The sequence below is a fragment of the Lepisosteus platostomus genome, chromosome 22 (assembly GCF_059453375.1).
Source record: "Lepisosteus platostomus isolate fLepPlt1 chromosome 22, fLepPlt1.hap1, whole genome shotgun sequence".
Taxonomy (NCBI): Eukaryota; Metazoa; Chordata; class Actinopteri; order Semionotiformes; family Lepisosteidae; genus Lepisosteus; species Lepisosteus platostomus.
The window spans coordinates 17,106,103-17,122,181 of NC_142632.1; the positions used below are offsets into that span (position 1 = coordinate 17,106,103).

At 45.7% G+C, this 16,079-nt stretch overlaps 1 protein-coding gene across 3 annotated transcripts in view; it reads left to right on the plus strand.

The window, feature by feature from the left end:
- ap2b1 (adaptor related protein complex 2 subunit beta 1) overlaps positions 1-16,079 on the plus strand; it is a 36,569-nt gene that overhangs the window by 8,112 nt on the left and 12,378 nt on the right. Inside the window, exons 9-19 of one of the 3 annotated variants that reach the window (XM_088616441.1) lie at positions 1,185-1,280; positions 1,855-1,970; positions 2,219-2,384; positions 3,037-3,135; positions 3,317-3,576; positions 3,924-4,116; positions 6,865-6,885; positions 12,183-12,224; positions 13,048-13,194; positions 14,650-14,795; positions 15,057-15,186. In XM_088616441.1, the coding sequence (XP_088472567.1) occupies positions 1,185-1,280; positions 1,855-1,970; positions 2,219-2,384; positions 3,037-3,135; positions 3,317-3,576; positions 3,924-4,116; positions 6,865-6,885; positions 12,183-12,224; positions 13,048-13,194; positions 14,650-14,795; positions 15,057-15,186 (1,416 nt within the window). The remainder of the gene's footprint in view (positions 1-1,184; positions 1,281-1,854; positions 1,971-2,218; positions 2,385-3,036; positions 3,136-3,316; positions 3,577-3,923; positions 4,117-6,864; positions 6,886-12,182; positions 12,225-13,047; positions 13,195-14,649; positions 14,796-15,056; positions 15,187-16,079) is intronic. The other 2 variants (XM_088616443.1, XM_088616444.1) reach the window with 2 other exon arrangements.

Sequence of the window (16,079 nt, forward strand, 5' to 3'; positions counted from 1 at the left end):
TGTCTAGACTGTGCCCATTACAGTTCGGCTGCAGGTTTAGTTTGGTTGCAGTGCACCTCACAATGGCTGGTTAGAGGTCTGTGAAAGAAGTGATGGTTACGAAACAGGTGTTGGGTGCTTGTTTACAGCTTATGGATTGAAGAGTGCCATTCATCTGAGCTAATCAGCTCATACAACGTGCTTGGGTAGGAGTTGCATACAGATGTTCAGTGTGGATTAGATATTTATATAAGGTACAGACAGAGAAAATAACCTAGTAATGTGGAAGATAAGAAGCTACTTTTTAAAGCCTTGGCTCAGTGTAATATTAATACCTAAAAAGAAGATTAGTGTAGCCAGTTCAGCCTAGACTTCTCCAAAGTATCTATAATATAAATGTTTGAGTTAATTATGTGACTTACTTTTGAAAGCTAGCATTGATTGGCTAGCATGCACTGAGGGTTTTTGTTTTGCCTTTCAAGTTTCCAGGTTTAATGACAGATAAAGAAATGTGAGGTCAGATCCTGATCTGTGCTTTGCTCACAGAAAGAAAGGTGTATGTCATTTGCTGTGTGGAATTAAAAACAAATGTTACTGTGGTCTTTGAAGCTAGCATGTTGGGTCATGGTTTGCGTCGATGCAGTGGTATTCCTGTTACCAAGATTAAGGCGCTTTAAAACACAGTGAGGAATTCAGCTGAGATATTAATATAAACACACGTCCGTGGCAGAAGGAAGGGTGTCATTGTTGTTAGACTGCCAGGCATGTTCAGACAAGCCAGCTGTGTCACTCATGATAACGCATGGATTCACTGATAAATGCCCTCACTGCAGGCCAGTTTTCATCTTCAAATCGCAGCAATGTTTGTGCTGAAGTCAAATGCAAACACAGAAGGCAAATATTACAATCCCTAAATAAGCCATTGCCAGTGTGCAGCATACTTAAAAAAAAAATCATTTGCACATCGCTGTGTTGGTGGATTTGCACAGCCTGCTTTTCCTGGCTTTCAGCTTGCTGGGATTCTACCATAAGTTTCACACAGAGGATTTCTTACTTTATTTGAATTGAGTATTTGCAACAGCAGGTAGGAGGGAGTGGGGGTGTGTTTGCACAAATTGAGGTGCTGTATTGCAAGACAATCTCAATTGTTTTTTGGGTCTCCAGCCTGAGCTGCAGTGAGATCTCTCTCTTGCTCGTTGCTCCAGGTCTTGGCTGAGCTGAAGGAGTATGCCACCGAGGTTGACGTAGACTTCGTGCGGAAGGCTGTGAGGGCCATCGGGCGCTGCGCCATCAAAGTGGAGGTAAGTTCCTTCCTGCAGACAAGGCTGTCCGAAACGGCCCCTGTGAATTATCCATCCATTTTCTCTCCGCTTCACCCAGTACAGAGTCACAGGGGGCAGCCCGAGTCCACACAGCCTGGAGGGGATGCCGTTCCCTCACAGGGCAGACACACACAAACACACACCAGGGCTGATTTTCCCCAGAGCCAATTCATTAACAATTAACCAGTGTGTCTTTGGACTGTGGGAGGAAGCACCCAGAGGAAACCCACATGAACACGGAGACCAGGTCCAGAATTAAACACAGGGCCCCAGCACTGAGAGGTAGCAATGATAATCCCTGTGCCGCTCCACATGAATTATGCCACAACGAAAACTGGAACATGACGTGAGCAGGCTGAGGTCTTTAGTATGAGTGGATGAACAGAGTATACAAGCAGGATGATCAAGCTGAAATTAAACATTTAGAAGTATTACGGGATACAAATGGGAACAGCTGAGAGAGCTTCAGGTTGGATGCACAAACCCCTGTCAGATGAATTTTGTGTCCTCCGGTGGGAACGGGGCCTCCCTATCCTCTCTTGTGTGTCTGCAGCAATCGGCCGAGCGCTGTGTGAGCACCCTGCTGGACCTCATCCAGACCAAGGTCAACTACGTGGTGCAGGAGGCCATCGTGGTCATCAGAGATATCTTCCGAAAGTACCCCAACAAGTAAGGGCCTGTATCCCCCTGGGAGGTGAAAGACAAGAAGGGAGTTGCTTGCGTTATTTAGAAGGAACATTTCCCTACTCTTCTCCTGTTTTATTTTATGACATGGGACTATTTTTTTAGTGACAATGTGCTTTGACCGTGTTTCCAGCACACCCTTCAGACCCGCCCAGCATTTTTGAAAGTACGGAGTTTAGTCCAGAAGGGGCAGCGGTCGCACGAGTCGTGATGGCCATGTGGGCGTTTTGCAGGTACGAGAGCATCATCGCCACGCTGTGCGAGAACCTGGACTCCCTCGACGAGCCGGACGCGCGGGCCGCCATGATCTGGATCGTGGGGGAGTACGCCGAGCGCATCGACAACGCCGACGAGCTGCTGGAGAGCTTCCTGGAGGGCTTCCACGATGAGAGCACGCAGGTGACCCCGCCGCGCCCCGCACACCTGCGCTCGGACTGAGAACGGCGTGGGGCATTAAGAGTGATAGTGTGGGGGTGCGCGAGATGGAATTGAATAATGTTGCAATCGCTTCCGAGATTATCCTGTGAATGTGCGAAATTAACAGGGTACGCTGGAGGAGACCATGGGCATGTGAAGACCAGTGGGTGGAATGTAGTGGTTCATGGAAGTGACTGCAAGACTTTATTAAATCAATTGCGTGTGCCACAGGGCAGTGCCATCTGCTGATGTGCCCATGTACTGATGTAGGGGTCCCCCACCGGCGCTCTGCTGGCTGATCCTAAGTGACAGAAGCGTAAAGTATGGTGTGAGTCACCTGCACATGTCTGATATCTTTTAAGACCATCCATAGCAGACCGTTGCCTGTTGCTATTTCCTCCTAACTCTCCTGCCCCCTTTTCCTGCTGTCTTATGGTGGCGATACAACATTCCTGTCAGATTGTGCAGAGTTTTGAGCAGAGAGGGTGTCTATTTTGATTGAAACACCCAATTTTAGTGCTTCTTCTTCAGGACAGAACGGTCTCAATCGCCAAGAGGTACTGACCTGATCTCCACTCTGGGCGCTCCAGCCTTTGACAGCACTCTCCCCGTGTCTCTGCATCTGCTCTCCTAGGTCCAGCTCACCCTGCTGACGGCCATCGTCAAGCTGTTCCTGAAGAAGCCATCTGAGACCCAGGAGCTCGTCCAGCAGGTGCTCAGCCTGGCCACGCAGGTGAGAGACGGCCCAGACCTGCAGATAGCCCCCCATCACAGGCTGCCAGTTCACCGAGTCCATACTGCCATTGCCTGCACTCCATCCAGTGAGTGCGCAGGGCAGGTTGAGCTCAGAAAGACACAACCTGAGAGTTATTTAGTCTAATATCTCCTGCTTTTTTCCCCCGGAATTGTTTCAGGACTCAGACAACCCCGACCTGCGGGACAGAGGCTACATCTACTGGCGCCTGCTGTCCACTGATCCGGTCACGGCCAAGGAGGTCGTGCTGTCCGAGAAGCCCCTGATCTCGGAGGAGACGGACCTGATCGAGCCCACGCTGCTGGACGAGCTCATCTGCCACATCGGCTCCCTGGCCTCGGTTTACCACAAGCCCCCCAATGCCTTTGTGGAGGGAAGTCACGGTATCCATCGCAAGCACCTGCCCATCCAGCACGGCAGGTAGGAAGCACGATGGCACTGCGGTGGCTGTTTCGTTAGGAAAATTTTTTGCCACATAGCTTAGAATTAAGCCTGTGTCTTCATCTTTGACATATATGGGTTTAACTATGCTGTTTATTACCTTAGCTTATTATGCATTTAATTGGACCATTTGTCTCCATTATCTCAAGCTCTTAACACGTTGGTAGGGGAGTCCTGCTGTGTGTGGGGCCGTAGTTGGCCTTTGCAGTTTGACAGACCTATCTTTGTGTGTCACAGGATAGGAAATAAGATTTGATATGGCTGCTTATCAGGTCTGTCCGGAGGGGTTTGCATCTGATCAAGTGACTTCCCTTTCTGTCTCTCAGCATCGACACAGGGGAGAGTCCCGTGGGCACCAGCCCTGCCCCCCCTCTGGATCAGCCACAGGTCATTCCCTCGCAGGGCGACCTCCTGGGAGACCTCCTCAACCTGGACCTGGGCCCCCCCGTCAACGTGCCGCAGGTCTCCTCCATGCAGATGGGGGCGGTGGACCTCCTGGGCGGGGGGCTGGACAGTCTGGTGAGTCCTGTGGCTCAGGGCGCACCTCGATCCTCGCAGCAGGGGTGGCTGGCGTGGGCCTGTCTTGTCTGATTCAGTCTGGGCCTTTTCTCTGGTACAAGCCCTGGTCTCCCCCACCCCCCTGGTGCTTCTGGACTGTCGCACTGAATAGTAGAAGTCGGCAGCTTAGCTGGGAGGAGGAGGCATCCATTTTTAATGCAGAGAATTATTAAGTCAGCCCCAGCACCTTAATTATGCCACCTAAGAGTCAATTATCGAGCTAGTGTCCAAGCCCTAAAATGGAAAGCCTTGGAAGATCAGATAATTGGCTGCCCCTGCTTCAAAGTCCTTACCTTCAGTAGGCCTTAATATAATAACGCAGCTCATTTGACATTAAACACACATGTTGCACAGTGTCCCATATTGTCTGGAATACAGCCTTTTCACCTAGGCTAGTCCATGCTGCAGACTACACAGCGCAATTACCAGAATGATTTGCATCTCTCCTGTTTGGAGAGGCTTTCCTCAAGGATGCGTCCTGCATGTGTGCACTCAGGTCTCCGTCAAGGCAAGAGCTCCTGTTCAACGCCTCCTAATTCAGTTTCCAGTCAGCGGTTTGAGCAGGCGGTGATTGTCCTGCAGTAGGATGATTCTGAAGGACCGCAGTCAGAGTAGCACTGTCTTGTGTCACAGCTTTTGAAAAGTCAATCCTGACATCGGCGCCGTGGAATTGGGATTCGTCCTCGGCCGAGCAGTGCTGGGAAAGTCCTGGGGAAGGAGCTCACGCTCCGAGATTTCGCTTTTGTTTTTATCTTCGATCTTTATCTTTTGTTTTTTCTCTAGCTTCAGGGCTGTCGAGTCCTTTTAAAAATCAGAGTGTCATGGTTTTGAGACCATTTCACTAGTTTGTGCCGTGGGGATAAAATATGGGCAGTTTGCTCAGGTCCCTTTAAAGCACAGTTACTGAACCCATTCCTGCCACTTCACCTTCGGTTTCACAATCCTTTGTAAATCCAGTGCTTGTTATTTGATTCCTGCTCCGTTTTTTAGCAGTTTTGCCTTGGTTAAAATAAGAAACAACCTCCTTCTCATCCACTATTTCTTTATTCTGCTTTATTTTGCTTTTGTGTACTCATGGTGTCAGACCAAGCCCAGCCTGAGAAATAGTCTTCTGGGACATTGTTGGGGACTTCTCCAGGGCTTAATTCAAAATTCACATGCGCGTTTTCCAACACATCTTTCTGAAAATTAGTGCTCTCAATAGCTGAAAATGTGCTTTGTTTGCTTTATTTCTTTTTATTATTGAAAACTCTGCATGTTCTGTCATGTTATCTGGCATATTTATGTAGACTTACACAGTGGAGTAGGAATTACCATGGTTCATGTATGTTGTAGGAAAGATTTTCCCAGTGTTTGTGTTTTTGTTAGCCATGTTATGCAAAATACCTGTTAACGTGTGAATTTGTAACGGGTATTTTGTAATTCTACATTCTTGGCTATACGCACACCGTAAACACACAGTGCAGTATATTTAGGCTGTTATCCAGCAGTGCCCACCAGCAGAGCAGAGTCGATATACTGCAAGGAAGGACTGATGTGCCAGTAGTAGTGCTGTGTTCTGGGTTTTACAGTTGATTTAAGGGAGATTAAGCACTGCAGTAAGAGAGGCACAAACAGGAGTGTCAATGTGGCACAGAAGGGAAGATCAACAATAAATCTGTTTTGTTTGGCTTCTATCGTAAAGGGTGTTAAAGGCGTCTCAGCACTGCAAACATTTTAGCTTTTATGTTGGATAACCTTTGCTAGGTTTTTATATATTAAAATATATTGTCATTCCTGGATTCAAGTGCAGATATACTTTCTACACCAATTAATAGTATTTTCTCAAAAAGGATCGAGAGTGGATATAGGCTGAAGTCTCTATGCACACAAAGGTATCCATCCATCCATTTTCTAACCCCTTTATCCAGCTCCGGGTCTCGGATGAGCCAGGGCCTATCCTGGCAAGCAAGAGCTCAAGGCAGGGTCCACCCTGGACGGGACGCCAGTCCATCGCAGGGCACATACACACACAAACACTCACAACAGGGCCAATTGTCCCAAAAGCCAGTTAACCTGCCAGTATGTCTCTGGGCTCTGGGAGGAAATAGGAGCACCTGGAGGAAGCCCACGTGAACACACGGAGAGCATACAAACTCCACGCAGACAGCGCTCCAGGTTCCCTGTTGGGATTACTCACGGTGCTGTCATTCCATCCCCTAAATTCCCTAAAGATAAATACAGGGAATGTTCCTAAATGATAAGGCATAGTAGTTTTGCACCTGATTTGTTAAATATTGTAATATAATGAGTTTGAAGTGAATTTCTCTTTCTTTCCTGTGTATGAAATACAAAGGTGGTTTCACAGTCCTTAACTGACCCAGTGTCAGTTTTCATGAGTAAGTCTAAGATTGTTGCTGATTGGAGCCTGCAAAAGTTTCCACAGGAGTTATCCGATTGAAACAGGGATATTGTAAGTGTTCCACGGTTGCTTCAGTGATAGAAAGTCTGTGCTGTGTGCGATACTGTTTTACCGTTTTTGTATTTCTGCCACCTGCTGTTAGTCGTTTCTTCCCCCAGCCCCTACAGATGAACAGTGAGCTTGATTTGCGGGGTTCTAAAGGGCTGGGGAGCTTTGTTTGCCTGTCTCCTCTTGAGGTGCACCGGAAGGGCGGATGCTTATATAACCATTTCCCTCTTTCTCCTCTGCAATCTGCTTCTCCTCCTGAGATGGGAGAGGACACACAATGGGTAACTCCGTCCCGTCCGCTGTGTTTGCCTGTGTTTCCCATCTTCCCATCGTGTGCTTCCCTCCTGATCCTGCCCCTCTCCTCTCCTGCCGTGCTTGCTGTGCAGGGCTCTCTGTCCTGCACACACTCCTGCCAGTGAGATGCACTCAGGCTGCAGACCTCAGCAGTGATTCCTTGGAGCAGACCAGTTCATCTGGTTGGTGCTGCAACGGACCGCTTTTGTTTTTCTATCAAGATTGAAAGTTCGCCCTTCCTGTTTGCGCAGTCTTGATGTTAATCTCCCTCTGGCCGATGGGGCATCTGCAGCTGGCAGCACTGCAGGTGTCTTTCAATATAATTCATCTCTGTTGGCAAATCCCGCACTGGAGCAGCCTCTCCTGACCTGCCGTTAGCGGATTTCAATACAAGGCAATTCAGAATAGAATGCCAAGGAAAATAAAATGTGTTGTTTTCCCAGAGTTTAAAGATCAGGACTTTCAGCTGTGGTCACAGAAAATCAGGGGAAATAAGATGGACATGTTTGCTTTGTAACTGCATATAGGGGAGTTCTCACAGTATTACAGTTCATCCCACACAAATTGCCTTTTAATATAGGTGTATGTTAATATAAAATTAATATATATTCAAAACATGCAGGGCAGAAATGCAGTACTGTACCACAGCCACCTGAAGCTCTGCCCCTGTTTTGTAGGATTGTGCACGGTGCTGAGTGTTTGATTTGTTTTTGCCATGGAACAAGTGCCAATCAAACAGATTTCCCTTTGTGACCAGATTGACAGTGTTGTCATCACATGAAACACATTTGGAACTGCTCTTTTTTTTGGAACAAACGCATCAACCATTTTTCTAAAAAGAAAAATCATCAACATGCTGGAAACTGTACTTCTATCCTCATTGGCAAATTTAAATCAGAGAAGGGAGGCTTTCACTGTCATTCCATCAGCTTTATTATCTGTTTCCCATGATGGAAACCCTCTCTATGCCCTATGGCTCTGTTGTGACAGGACAAAATCCCAGTGCTCTTCATCCAGAAATCAGTCTTGTTCTGATCTGTCTTTCCACAGTGAAATTCACCTCTTCTTCTTCCCCAGGCGGTTAGATGATGTGCAGTGCCCTTGCTTCAGTAGCACAGCAAAAGCACACTTGGTGTAATGAGCTCATGTGTTAAGTATGTTCCTTGCTGAGGAAAATGGTTGTGGAGAATTTAATAACAGGTCAGGAAAGGTCATGGCATTCTGCATTACTTGAAGTTCATGAATCCTGAACAACATAGTGAGGTTTCATGCTTAGGGATGCATTAAGGTGTAAGCATAAACTTAGCAAGTTCAGTCTTACAGTAGTAATACTATGGAAATCTTGATGAATTGGCATCAGTCCACAATGTGATGCCCTCACCTTTCTAGGTGCAATGCCCACTTAACAGAGTGAAGTACACAAGAGTACTGTGCCCATGCCTATTAAGTTCTATATAAGCCTGCTCAGAGAAGACATTTTTGACGTGTTTACCTCTTCTGTAAGGTGCATTTTAATCTTTTAGTTTGACAGTTTATGACAGGGTTTATGTGTTATATGAAACATGCTAAGTTTCCAGAATCTCAGCAGCATGGTGTTGGAGAATAATTCATATTCACTTGTGTGTCCATTTTTAACAGTATTGGAAATAAACACAAGGTACGTGATAAGAAAATGCTAGACGTTGACACCACTGGGTTCCTGTTGTTTATAAAAAGTCCTTGAATGGGCCTCTTGATGTCTGTACCCTTACAGTGTAATTCTTTTCCAGAGATGCCCATAATGCTGAGAAATAAGTCTAATTTATTAGAGAAGGTCAGCTTCTGTTTTCGTTCTGAAATCCAATCTCTCTTGATCAGGGAGATCTGTGGTTGGGATGCTGTTGGTAAAACGCATTACTGAGCTGCGATTCCACAGGTCAGTCATGGAGGAAAGAAACGGGGGAAAAACTGCAGAGGGCCAGCTTATGAAACGTGAAGACAAAAAGGCAGCATTATCTTTCTGACATCTCGCTGCTGCTTCAGTTGTTGATCACAGAGGTTCCAGATCTTAGTTTTCCTGGAAAGGGTGTCCAGAAAGAATCCTGGAGATGTGAAAAAAATAAATCTGTAGTTTTCTCAAGTCCAAGTCCAGTCAGACATATTCCTGTCTTTGTTGACAGATCTGATGAGGATGTGTATATCCAATATAGCAACGATTTAAAAAAAATTTTCAAGCAGTTTAGGTTTTGCCATCCTTTTACAACCCCATTAAAGAACAGTCAGTAACTAGGCTACGAGGTTGAGTCGCAAATTAAATTTAGTACATGAAAGAATAGAGCTTTTATTCAAGATCGGGATTCGATTCAATCATCAGCTTGCACCCAGATTGGAAATTCCAATTCTGTTGGCTGGCAATTGCGAATTCCACGTGGGATGGAGTGTGTCAGGTTTTGACATGCCTTTGTCAGATATTCCCAGTGGAAATCTGGAATGGGATCTGAAGCTTGAGATGTACAGTACCACTGACTGGTGGGTGACAATGTTTGCATTTTATATGTGAACTTAGTCATTCTACACATTTGTCATAAAACCACTGTATTAAACAGCGTTGAGACAGTGGAATGATAGATCACCTGTGTTTTGGTTTTATCTGAATTAATGGCACTATCTTGCAAAAAGGTGCATGTGCAATGGAGTGGGGAAATAAGTCACTTATTCACTCAATTAAGCCAAAAGAAATCTATCGCATAAAGAGGCCATTCAGAAGTGGCAGAGTAATTAGATTTAGAACCAAAGCAGACCTTTTCAGAAAGCTGCTCTGAAAATAATTATAGAGGTAATCAAAGAAGTTCTGCATTGTGTAGTTTGCATTCAGGCAAAATCTGCTCTCCTATTTTCTGCAAGAAACAATTAACCGATGAATGGCAAAAGCAGTTTGCATTGTGTTGTGTGCACACAAATATGTCTTGCAGAATGCCCAGTGAGAGGCGTGCAGTACTCTTCTGTATTCGTTAACTCAGTGTAGAGCAGTGGAGAAAGCATTAAACTCCCCTGCACAGTCTGCATCCATGAAAGACTCGAGCTGGTTTAGTTCAGGGGTAGTTTTTTTATATGGAGTCAAGCGGTTACAGCCTTTCGGAGTTGGATAAAGTGCTGTGAAAAATCGAGTAATTGAGGGGATCAGTGCTGGCAAGTCGCTTTGCAGATTCCAACCAGATAAGACCGATTCATAGGATAGATGGTTTTCACCCAGCCTCGCGTGTTCCTTAATTAAATCCAGACTGTCGTGTTGTCCATCAGAGTTTGAAAAAACCCACAGCTGGATGGCAGCCTTTATCCTTTCCAGAGGTTTCATCCTTCTAACCGGTGGAACTCGATATCAGGTACAGGGCTTGCGCTTGTGCAGTGAGCTAACGTTTTAATGCGATGCAGTTCTGTGCAGTAACTGTAAAACTCCTCGTCACGGCTGCTGGCTGTAAGTCCACCTGTCTGCTCTTATTTGCAGTCAGACCTGTGTTTGCTGTTCATCTGTATTTACCTGGGAAATGCTCCCGATAACGCAGCAGGCACTAGACTCAATTTAAAGCCCACCCAACAGGATGGCTGGAAGTGCCCCCTTGAGCATGACTGATCCAGTCTGAACCCCTCCTGCTGCCACATTTACACCGCCGGGCACTGCCGTGTGTGAAGGGAGCAGGCTGGTCCGCCAGCCAGCTTGATCAGCCATGGCAGGTCACCAGATGATAACGGTCTCGGAGCCCGTTCACCATTTTGTTGAAAGTTTATTGTTCCACTCTTGCAGATAGGAGATGTTTTTGTGGTTTTTCTTTCCCCCCCCATTGCTAGAAAATTAGCTTTATATTTCAGGAAGAGTGCTTTCAGAGGAGCCTGTACTGTGACAGCACAGATGTCAAGGCAGACTCTTCTTTCCAGATTGTGTACTAATGCACAAAAGTTTGTGAAATTACAAGAAATCCTCATTTCAAAGTCTTTGTTCTGTGGCAGAATAGGCTCACATTTTCTGCTAGAAGAATGTAATCATGAATGGCAGAAGCAATTCTTTGCCATTAAACCTATTTCATGTAGTCAAGTGTATTCAGTCTGTGAAAATGGAACACATTTTATGCTGGTGTCAAAAAGCTCTTTGTAAGTCATGCTGGTAGCGGTCCCTATCTGAGTTTCTCCCAGTGCCCCTTGGTCTTCATACTGCTGTCCTCTCCTGCCATTGTGGTGTCTGCGATCATAGTCTGTGTGGTCGATGTCTCCTACAGGCTCGTTAGAATGGGAGTTAATATAAAGATGGGTCTTTTGTTTGGGGAAAACTTATGTACCCAGGCCCTGTTGCAATGTCTTTTGAAGGTCTGGTGACAAGGCTTCTCAGAGCAGACGAGGGGGAATGTCTTTGCAGTGTGACATATTAAACGGTTTCCCTGGCACACATCCTGGCAGTCTTGTTAGTGGTGTGCAGCATTAAATTGCTTCCTTGCCACTCTTTGGTAGTGCAGCCGACAGGATTGTGTGTAACTCTCAGAATAGAGCAAATGTAAATAGTCTGCAAAATGTACTAATCTAAAATTCAAATTATGCCTATGGCCTTTTTACATCTGAAGCTTGAAAAAAAGAATTAACTTTCTAAAAATACCAAGTCTAAAATGTCCCCTACCCCCTCCAACGTGCCCTGAGGGCTTTATTTAACCCATTTAACTGTTTTTACATAAAGGCAATGTGGCTCCTGCTGGCTTAATGGTAGTGAAATTTTCATTGGTTTAATTTTCTTTTACACTAAAGATAAGGTGACCTTCTGCTACTGAATTGATTCCTGCAAAAACCTGTTTGAGAGAATCAGGTTCCGTACTCTCAAAAGAGCCAAAGGAATTGTTCATGCCTCTCCTCATCACTGCGTTGCTTGCTTCATAATTGTAGCCACGTGTTAAAACTACGCGAAACTGAATGGCATCACCTGGGCCGAGCCTGCGTGGACTGGTTTCTGTCCCGATGGCGCAGGTGACAGACATCAAATCCCACTGATGGTGTGGTTTGCAGTTTTTTTTAATCAAGCTCTGGAAACGTGCACTGACATTCCCCCCCAGTAGTCTGCTGTTTCTGCTCGTCTAATTAAACTAGACTTTTCCTTTAACTATTTTGAATTCTGCCTAATGTCGTGCTAGCGAATGAGTGTGGCGAGCTGGGCGGGGATGGGCAGGTTTGAGGTTGCCAAGCGCTTGCCCCTCTGTCTGCCTCTGTTCTGCTGCTGTCTCTGTGCGGGTCTGGACTCGGGTCTTGTCTTCTCTCTTTTTTTTTGTAGCTCGGTGGCGACCTGGGAGGAGGTGTTGGGGGAAGTCCTGCTGTAAGTGCTTTTTTTTCATCTGCTTATGTTGGGTTTTAAAGCTTAAATGTTCCCAAGTTTTTTTTGTTTCTCGCTGTCTCATTTTCTGAATTATTCCAAGTTCCAGAACCTGGTCTTTTTTTATACCTGTCTCAATTACCTTGATGTTATTTTATCGAGCGCAAGTTCAGCCCCCTTTGATGCTTAAAGTTAAGTATAACACTATTTCTATTAGTTTAATATCTACAGTACTAATATTTCCATCTCTGCCCCCTTGTTTTTTTTGTCTTGTCACATGGAATGCTCCCAAAGAGAAAAAACACTTTTTTTTAGTTCCAAATATTTTTACTTCAATGCGAACACGTTTTCGTGTACAGTGGCCTTCATGCCAGCTCATTCCAGAAAGCTGCTACAGGCTTGTAGGCTTGCCAGCAGGCCTCCAGCTTCTGAGTGCAGGTGGGCCAGGGCCCTGTTCTCCTGCTGGTTCAGCCCGGCTGTAATTGCTGCTCAAGCTTTGCCCTTTGAAGCCTGTCATGCCTGGCACTCTCGGGCTCTGCCAGTGTTCATTGCCGAGCGTCACCTCCAGGAAAATGCCCCTGTGCAGATGTACAGGACCTGCACATGTGAGTTATCTGAAGCAGATCAGAAGATTGACAATTAACAGTCCTGCCTAAGCAAAACACAGCCCGTTTCTTTCATTTTTAAGCTGTGTCCCGTTGACCTTTTAATATAACGCAGTTTAAATGCTTTTTAACCGTAGACGTGTCACAGACAAGAGGAGTGAGGCCACCCCGCTGAAGGTGGCCACTGTGCAAAGCTCATCTTTCTGTCTCTGCCATCGCAGGTGGGGCAGAACTTCATCCCGTCCTCGGTGCCCAACACCTTCGCGCCCTCGCCCACTCCGGCAGCGCTCAGCAGCGGCCTGAATGACCTCTTCGAGCTGTCTACGGGCATGGCCATCACCACTGGGGGCTACGTGTCTCCGAAAGCGGTAAGTGGCGGCAGGCGCGCGGTGGCCCGTCCCTAGCAATGCCCTCCTGTGGCAGAGACTCCCTGGCGTGGAGCAGTTTAAAAGTTCAGAAGTACCATAGTAAAAATACCGAGTCTGGTCCACGTGGAGAGTTATTGAGCGACTATGCAAGGTTCCTAAGTCATTGGACAGGCCAGGGCGTTTAACATCTTGTAGCATTATGACAGTTTATGAGAAGGCATTTTGTATGCGAGAGGATGGGAAAAATAGCAAAGCTGGGAGTGTCTTTCACATGGAATCAAAGTGTTCTTTGAAATGCAGTACAATCTGGCATCTTTCCACTGTTGCTGTTTTCAATTGTAATCATGCTTGCAGTCTGAATTGATCAAGACTGCGGCGCAGATCTGTGCATCTTGCCACCCGGGTACTCATTTTATAGGATCTGGGTTCCTATATTGAACATTCTGAAAAAGATGAGTTTTTTACGGGTCCCTGATTGTTTTACTCGTCCAAACATTCTGTGATTGTTTCTTATCATAGATGTCGACTCTTTTCTTATGTCAGTAAGAAAACTGTAAAAAGGCATAAACAAATATTTGTTAGTCTTGTTACGAGTTTCAAAATTTCTTAAAATACATAAACAGTTTGGTGTCTCCAAGGATCTTCTTAACCATGAGCTTGGCAGGACTTGAAGATTGTAACTGTTGTTGTACAGACTGCATATTTTCAACCTTGGCACAATGATGTTAAAACATATTTGGGAAAAAAAACAAAAAAACATGTTTGGACATGCATTCCTCACTATGCAGAGATGAGGAATTAATCTCTTTAATTTATAAATGAATTGAAATACAGTTGCATTACGTTGCGAAATAGATTTTGAAGGCATTTCACCCTCTAGTATTACTCAAGTTAAATTGAAAACCACAGTGTATTGTATAACCAGAGCTTTTACATTGCACTTTAAATGTAAAAAATCCTAAATGAAAGGGGAAATTATATGTACCTCTTAATCTGTGGATCCAGAATCATATTCAATCCAGACTATTACCTCAGACTGATACATTATCACTATAGATACATTTCCTTTGCATTATTAAAAATGCAATTTCAATTAGAACCATCTCCCACCTCTGTTCTTTTAAAGCAAGAATATTGTCCCCACCATCACTCTGTCTTCCCATTTTTCACCAGGTATTTTTGTGCATGTCTGTTTTGATAGAAAGCATGCCCTTCAGAGTTCAAATGCACAGTGCCACCCTGACAGATTCTCAGGAGAATGGAATTTATGGAATTTTAAATTTAGCTTAGTCACTTTAGGTTTAAGTCCTAACTCATTTCAGGACCTGAAGAGATGAAGGAATGAGTCTGGGTGCGTTTTAACAACGCGGCCCCCTGGCGCGTGTGCGGAACCGCAAGCAGTCTGGGCGCTCAGGGCTGAGCCGCTGGCGTTGATGAGGCTCGTTGTGTTGGCAGGTGTGGCTGCCCGCTGTGAAGGCAAAGGGTCTGGAGATCGCAGGGACCTTCTCTCGCAGGCAGGGCCACATGTACATGGACATGACCTTCACCAACAAGGCACTGCAGCACATGACGGACTTTGCCATCCAGTTCAATAAAAACAGGTAAGGAGGCAGCTGCCCCCCTGCCCTTCGTGTGAAACACACCAGTGAGAATTGTGCTTGGCCCTCCTCCAGCCTGGAACGGGCACAGTGTGTGCACTCTGGATCTGGTTGGGGAAGAAGTGCAGGACTCTGACAGCTGTGCTACTGCCTTCCTGTTTTTCTGTTAAGATGATCGTGATGTGTTGCCCTTGTGGTTTATGTGAGCATGTAGCCCAGCCACCTCTCTGACCTCTGCTGTGTTGTCTCTCGTTTGCTGGACAGTTTCGGGGTGATCCCCACCACACCCCTGCCCGTACACACCCCGCTGATGCCCAGCCAGAGCATCGACATCTCGCTGCCCCTCAACACCATTGGTCCTGTGATGAAGATGGACCCCCTGAACAACCTCCAGGTACCCGCCGCTGCACCCGCAGAGACTTTTCAGATTTCTGGAGCCCCATATCCTAAATTCTGGAACCACCACGTTTTAATGGTTTTTATATGCAGGGAGAGAAGACATCTGTTAAAAACTGGCGCAAAGGAGGCTCGGGTTTGTTTCTGACCCACAACCGAGGGTACATCAGCGGTGCTTTCTGCAGGATACACATGGTTGTGAACTCTTGACAGTTTCAATGAGACCCCAGCCAGCTGGAAAATTAACTGCAGGCCTGACTACTTCAGCACTGACTGCTTAGATGAAGCTTCGTATCACCCTGCCAATACTAATAAAGGAGCTTTTGATGCTGTCAAGATTCTTCAGAATCGTTATGATGGGTTTGAAACTTCTTGGGGAATTCCAGTACCTGACTGATTCTTTGCTTTTCGAGATTTAACCTCCGTTTATTCCTGAGTTCTGATTTAGTTTGCATAACCAAGACAAAGAGAATCACTGACTGACTGAGTTAAGCATGGCAGTTAAGTTCTTTATTGTTTCGACATATCAGAATGACAGAAAATTATGATTATTAAAACACAAATCAGACATCAAAACGAAACCTTCCTCACTTCAATCCTCATTTGACAAGGCGTCTCACTTTCTGGGAGAGCTAATCCAGTCCAAAACCTTTATGAACACAACATGGCCGTCTCCAGGCTTGGTGATGCACCCGATACCCTGACTTCTTTCGAGAAACAGCTAAATGAGACCCTTGAATAAGTTAACTACTAGCCACCAAACAAGCCAGACGTTTTGTGCGTTTGGAGTTCTTTTCAGTTCACTTGACAGTTTCTGTTACCAGCTGGCTTGTTTGGTTTGCCCTTGACTTCTGTACAAGATGAAAGAAGTTGCTCTTTTCTCCTAGTATT